This window comes from Oncorhynchus nerka, unplaced genomic scaffold (assembly GCF_034236695.1).
Source record: "Oncorhynchus nerka isolate Pitt River unplaced genomic scaffold, Oner_Uvic_2.0 unplaced_scaffold_1290, whole genome shotgun sequence".
Lineage (NCBI taxonomy): Eukaryota > Metazoa > Chordata > Actinopteri > Salmoniformes > Salmonidae > Oncorhynchus > Oncorhynchus nerka.
Window position 1 is genome coordinate 24,445 of NW_027040055.1, and position 7,500 is coordinate 31,944.

At 40.6% G+C, this 7,500-nt stretch overlaps 1 protein-coding gene across 1 annotated transcript in view; it reads right to left on the bottom strand.

The window, feature by feature from the left end:
• Positions 1-7,500, bottom strand: part of LOC135568977 (NLR family CARD domain-containing protein 3-like) — a 58,942-nt gene that overhangs the window by 22,566 nt on the left and 28,876 nt on the right. Inside the window, 2 exon segments of the mRNA XM_065015756.1 lie at positions 1,176-1,349; positions 4,997-5,170. Coding sequence (XP_064871828.1) covers positions 1,176-1,349; positions 4,997-5,170 — 348 coding nt within the window.

The following is a 7,500-nucleotide window of genomic DNA, read 5'->3' on the forward strand; positions in this document are numbered from 1 at the left end:
GATCTTTGTGCCTCTGTAACTTTCTCATTCATCATTATTCTCGATTAATTCCTGATGATTCATCATCATAGTAGCATCCACATGAATGTAGAAGTGTTCAGAAACATCTTCTATTCTTCCTGACAATACAAGTGAAGTGACTCCAAAATGACAGGACATTATTCACCATTCAGTTTCTATCAGGAAAACATCTAAAACACAACCAAGACAAACTGCAAATTAATTCAACAAGTTAGTAGAATCACAAGCTTGATGTAATCACTGCAGGCATGGAATATGGGACCAAATACTAAACGTATGACTACTTTAATACACTATAAGTGAATAATTACGACTTTTCAAATGGGAGAACTACATACATAAAGTACTTTCATATCTGATAATACTGACCTCAGAGTCTCCAGTTTACAGTGGGGATTCCCCAGTCCAGCAGAGAGCAGCTTCACTCCTGAATCCTTCAGGTCATTGTTACTCAGATCCAGCTCTCTCAGGTGTGAGGGGTTTGACTCCAGAGCTGAGACCAGAGAAGCACAGCCTTCCTCTGTGACTCCACAGCCTGACAGCCTGACAAAGAGATCATCATGACTTCACAAACACACTGTTAATTTAACACCAGTAGAATGTACATGTAGAAGGACAATTAAGCTTTAATTGTGATTGATATGTGAAATTAACAGAATATCCAGTTAGTTAACCACAACACCCCTGTGGTGAAACGATTATTGCTGTGGAAGGTAATGAGCAACATATTGTGTCCAGTGTGTGTGTGTGTGTGTCCTGTTGGTGTCCTACGTGTGTCCAGTGTGTGTGTGTGTGTGTCCTGTTGGTGTCCTATGTATGTCCAGTGTGTGTGTGTGTGTGTGTGTGTGTGTGTGCGCGTGTCCTATGTATGTCCTGTGTGTGTGTGTGTGTGTGTCCTGTTGGTGTCCTATGTGTGTCCAGTGTGTGTGTCCTGTTGGTGTCCTATGTGTGAAAGGACACACACAATGGCCAAACACAATGGACAGATACAGGACACACACTGGACACACACTGGACACACACACACACACACACACACACACACACACAGTCAGCATATAACTTTGTCCAAGTAGTGGTCAGAATGTTTGTCTTAACCAGCCTGATAAGTCAAACATGTCTGATATGAACATTGACATAAACCCTCTACATACTTGAGTTTCTCCAGTCTGCAGTGTGGATCCTCCAGTCCAGCAGAGAGCAGTCTGACTCCTGAGTCTCCTGGGTGATTGTAGCTCAGGTCCAGCTCTCTCAGGTGTGAGGGGTTTGACCTCAGAGCTGAGACCAGAGAAGCACAGCCTTCCTCTGTGACTAGACAGCCTGACAGCCTGCAAAGAGTCAAATCATATTAAAACCACACTGCTATTCTTTGGTGGTGAAAATAGTGGAGGTATATTTTCCTCCATATTCATGTCAAACACTGATCTGTTTTACCTGTCCAGGGATATATACACCATAATTATTATTATTATATCCCTGCTGTATATATCCCTGGTATATATATCCCTGTGTTTCCTTGGTGTATATATCCCTGGTGTATATATCCCTGGTGTATATATCCCTGTGTTTCCCTGGTGTATATATCCCTGGTGTATATATCCCCGTGTTTCCCTGGTGTATATATCCCTGTGTTTCCCTGGTGTATATATCCCTTTGTTTCCCTGGTGTATATATCCCTGTGTATCCCTGGTGTATTTATCCCTGTGTATCTCTGGTGTACATATCCCTGTGTTTCCCTGGTGTATATATCCCTGTGTTTCCCTGGTGTATATATCCCTGTGTTTCCCTGGTGTATATATCCCTGTGTATCCCTGGTGTATTTATCCCTGTGTATCCCTGGTGTATTTATCCCTGTGTATCCCTGGTGTATATATCCCTGTGTATCCCTGGTGTATTTATCCCTGTGTTTCCCTGGTGTATTTATCCCTGGTGTATATATCCCTGGTGTATATATCCCTGGTGTATATATCCATGGTGTATATATCCCTGTGTTTCCCTGGTGTATATATCCCTGGTGTATATATCCCTGGTGTATATATCCCTGGTGTATATATCCCTGTGTTTCCCTGGTGTACATATCCCTGTGTTTCCCTGGTGTATTTATCCCTGTGTATCCCTGGTGTATATATCCCTGTGTTTCCCTGGTGTATATATCCCTGGTGTATATATCCCTGTGTTTCCCTGGTGTATATATCCCTGTGTTTCCCTGGTGTATATATCCCTGTGTTTCCCTGGTGTATATATCCCTGTGTATCCCTGGTGTATTTATCCCTGTGTATCCCTGGTGTACATATCCCTGTGTTTCCCTGGTGTATATATCCCTGGTGTATATATCCCTGTGTTCCCTGGTGTATATATCCCTGTGTTTCCCTGGTGTATATATCCCTGTGTTTCCCTGGTGTATATATCCCTGTGTTTCCCTGGTGTATATATCCCTGTGTTTCCCTGGTGTATATATCCCCGGTGTATATATCCCCGGTGTATATATCCCTGGTTTATATATATCCCCGGTGTATATATCCCTGTGTTTCCCTGGTGTATATATCCCTGTGTTTCCCTGGTGTATATATCCCTGTGTTTCCCTGGTGAATATATCCCTGTGTTTCCCTGGTGTATATATCCCTGGTGTATATATATATATATATATATCCCTGTGTTTCCCTGGTGTATATATCCCTGTGTTTCCCTGGTGTATATATCCCTGTGTTTCCCTGGTGAATATATCCCTGTGTTTCCCTGGTGTATATATCCCTGGTGTATATATATATATCCCTGTGTTTCCCTGGTGTATATATCCCTGTGTTTCCCTGGTGAATATATCCCTGTGTTTCCCTGGTGTATATATCCCTGGTGTATATATATATATCCCTGTGTTTCCCTGGTGTATATATCCCTGTGTTTCCCTGGTGAATATATCCCTGTGTTTCCCTGGTGTATATATCCCTGGTGTATATATCCCTGGTGTATATATCCCTGGTGTATATATATATATATATCCCTGTGTTTCCCTGGTGAATATATCCCTGTGTTTCCCTGGTGTATATATCCCTGGTGTATATATCCCTGGTGTATATATCCCTGGTGTATATATATATATATATCCCTGTGTTTCCCTGGTGTATATATCCCTGTGTTTCCCTGGTGTATGTATCCCTGTGTATCCCTGGTGTATATATCCCTGTGTTTCCCTGGTGTATATACCCCTGGTGTATTTATCCCTGATGTATATATCCCTGTGTTTCCCTGGTGTATATATCCCTGTGTATCCCTGGTGTATATATCCCTGTGTTTCCCTGGTGTATATATCCCTGTGTTTCCCTGGTGTATATACCCCTGGTGTATTTATCCCTGTGTATCCCTGGTGTATATATCCCTGTGTTTCCCTGGTGTATATATCCCTGGTGTATATATCCCTGTGTTTCCCTGGTGTATTTATCCCTGGTGTATTTATCCCTGTGTTTCCCTGGTGTATTTATCCCTGTGTTTCTCTGTACCAGTTTCCCTGTGATTCCTGTTTCTCTGTACCAGTTTGTCTTGTATGTTTATCAAGTCAACCAGCGTTTTTCTCTATTCCTGCTTCAATTCTTTCCTCCTGGTTTTTGTCCCTTGCCTGTTTTCTGGACTCTGTACCCGCCTGCCTGACCATTCTGCCTGTCCTGACCTCTAGCCTGCCTGACCATTCTGCCTGTCCTGACCTCTAGCCTGCCTGACCATTCTGCCTGCCCTGACCTCTAGCCTGCCTGACCATTCTGCCTGTCCTGACCTCTAGCCTGCCTGACCATTCTGCCTGTCTTGACCTCTAGCCTGCCAGACCACTCTGCCTGTCCTGACCTCTAGCCTGCCTGTCCAGTCTGTCTGCCCTGACCTCTAGCCTGCCTGACCAGTCTGCCTGTCCTGTCCAGTCTGCCTGTCCTGACCTCTAGTCTGTCTGCCACTCTGTGCCTCCTGGACTCTGATCTGGTTATGACCTTTGGCCTGTCCACGACCTCTTGCCTCCCCCTTTTAGTATATTAATAAATATCATAGACTCTAACCATCTGCCTCCCCTTTAGTATATTAATAAATATCAAAGACTCTAACCATCTGCCTCCCCTTTAGTATATTAATAAATATCAAAGACTCTAACCATCTGCCTCCCCTTTTAGTATATTAATAAATATCAAAGACTCTAACCATCTGCCTCCCTCTTTAGTATATTAATAAATATCAAAGACTCTAACCATCTGCCTCCCCCTTTAGTATATTAATAAATATCAAAGACTCTAACCATCTGCCTCCCCCTTTAGTATATTAATAAATATCAAAGACTCTAACCATCTGCCTCCCGTTCCATCTGGGTCTCGCCTTGTGCCTTAAAACCACACTGCTATTCTTTGAGGGTATCACCTTTATTTGAGGGTAGTTTAATACATTTCCAACATTTTAGATTTGAGATCAAATGTTTCATATGAGGTGACAGTATAAAATGTCACATTTGATTTGAGGGTATTTTAATACATATCTGTTTCAACATTTAGAAAAATAAAAGCAAAAAAGCACTTTATGTATCTAGTCCCCCTATTTGAAGAAGACATAAATATTCTGACCAATTCACTTATAGTTTATTAAAGTTAAAGTAGTCAACAGTTTAGTATTTGGTCCCATATTCTTTGAACGCAATGACTACATCAAGCCTGTGACGCCATCATTGAGAAAGATCATGAATGAATCATGAATAATAATGAGTGAGGGAGTTAGAGGCTACAACAAAACATACTAACCTCTCACCTTTAACCTCAAATAAAAGGTGACATTCTGTACTGTCACCTAATATGAAACATTATATCTCAAATCCAAAATGCTGGAGAATAGCACCACATTTAAAACTGTAAGCTTCACTGTCCAAACACATATGGTGTGGACTATGTGTGTCTGGTAAACACATGTGGATCTGGTGAACAGTTATCACTTGTTGACCAACTACAGGAATACTGACCTCAGAGTCTCCAGTTTACAGTGGGGATTCCCCAGTCCAGCAGAGAGCAGCTTCACTCCTGAATCCTTCAGGTCATTGTTACTCAGGTCCAGCTCTCTCAGGTGTGAGGGGTTTGACTCCAGAGCTGAGACCAGAGAAGCACAGCCTTCCTCTGTGACTAGACAGCCTGACAGCCTGCAAAGAGTCAAATCATATTAAAACCACACTGCTATTCTTTGGTGGTGAAAATAGTGGCAGTAAAATATTTTCTAATATTCAGATACATCAGTGTCCTGAAACGTTCCATATCTATTCGTAAAATAGTGTATCATCATAAAAAATGACAAATGATCAAAGTATTGCCTGCAGATAGAAACATGTATAGTACAAATATTTGAGTAGACTGACCAGACCAGTTTAAAAAGCAGTATCAGTCAGAAGACAGACAGTGAGGTATCAGATTTAGATTGTATTGAGTATACAGTCCACACCATATCTATTTAGACAGTGAGGAATCAGATTGTATTGAGTATACAGTCCACACCATATCTATTTAGACAGTGAGGAATCAGATGTAGATTGTATTGAGTATACAGTCCACACCATATCTATTTAGACAGTGAGGTATCAGATGTAGATTGTATTGAGTATACAGTCCACACCATATCTATTTAGACAGTGAAGCTGACATTTTAAATGTGTCTCTATACTCCAACATTTTGGATTTCAGATCAAATGTTTCATTTGAGGTGACAGTATATAATGTCACCTTTTATTTGAGGATATTATTTGAGGATATTTTAATATATATCTGTTTCACCGTTTAGAAATAAAAGCACTTTATGTATCTATTCCCCCATTTGAAGAAGTCATAAGTATTCTGACCAATTCACTTATAGTGTATTAAAGTAGTCAAAAGTTTAGTATTTGGTCCCAAACTCGTTGGTTGCATTTGCAGTTTGTTTTGGTTGTGTTTTGCCCAATAATAAAATGGTGGATGATGAGTGGAGTAACTTTTCTGTCTAAGAGAGTAGATAACATGTTTCTAAACAATAATAAATTAATCCTGATGATGTCATGATTAAGAAAAATCATGAAAGAATCATGAATAATAATGAGTGAGAAAGTTACAGAGGCTACAACAAAACATGCTAACCTCTCACCATTACCAATAACAGAGACTACAACAAAACATGCTAACCTCTCACCATTACCAATAACAGAGACTACAACACAACATGCTAACCTCTCACCATTACCAATAACAGAGGCTACAACACAACATGCTAACCTCTCACCATTACCAGTAACAGAGACTACAACAAAACATGCTAACCTCTCACCATTACCAATAACAGAGACTACAACAAAACATGCTAACCTCTCACCATTACCAATAACAGAGACTACAACAAAACATGCTAACCTCTCACCATTACCAATAACAGAGGCTACAACAAAACATGCTAACCTCTCACCATTACCAATAACAGAGGGGGTCTGATCTTTGTACCTCTGTAACTTTCTCATTCATCATTATTCTCGATTCATTCCTGATTATTCATCATCATAGTAGCATCCACATGAATGTAGAAGTGTTCAGAAACATCTTCTATTCTTACTGACAATACAAGTGAAGTGACTCCAAAATGACAGAACATTATTCACCATTCAGTTTCTATTAGGAAAAACATCTAAAACACAACCAAGACAAACTGCAAATGAATTCAACAAGTTAGTAGAACCACAAGCTTGATGTAATCACTGCAGGCTTGGAATATAGGACCAAATGGCAAGTGGCACTATGAAGACCAAGGAGCTCTCCAAACAGGTCAGGGACAAAGTTGTGGAGAAGTACAGATCAGGGTTATAAAAAAAATATCTGAAACTTTGAAAATCCCACGGAGCACAATTAAATCCATTATTTAAAAATGGAAAGAATATGGCACCACAACAAACCTGCCAAACTCACGGACCAGGCAAGGAGGGCATTAATCAGAGAGGCAAAGATAACCCTGAAGGAGATGCAAAGCTCCACAGTGGAGATTGGAGTATCTGTCTATAGGACCACTTTAAACCATACTCTCCACAGAGCTGGGCTTTACGGAAGTGTGGCCAGAACAAAAATATAGATGAAATTTCATACAGGAAGTGAGCCAGATTTTGAATGCGCTGTGTTCCAATGTCTCCTTTTATGGCTGTGAATGTGCAAGGAATGAGCCTACACTTTCTGTCGTTTCCCCAAGGTGTCTGCAGCATTGTGACGTATTTGTAGGCTTATCATTGGAAAATTGTCCATAAGAGACTACATTTACCAGGTGTCCGCTCGGTGTCCTTCGTCGAAACTATTGCGTAATCTCCAGGTGCGTGCATTTTTCCATTTTGAACAGAGGAGAAACCAAACTGCCACGAATGATTTATCATCGATAGATATGTGAAAAACACCTTGAGGATTGATTCTAAACAACGTTTGCCATGTTTCTGTCGATATTATGGAGTTAATTTGGAAAAAAGTTTGCGTTGTA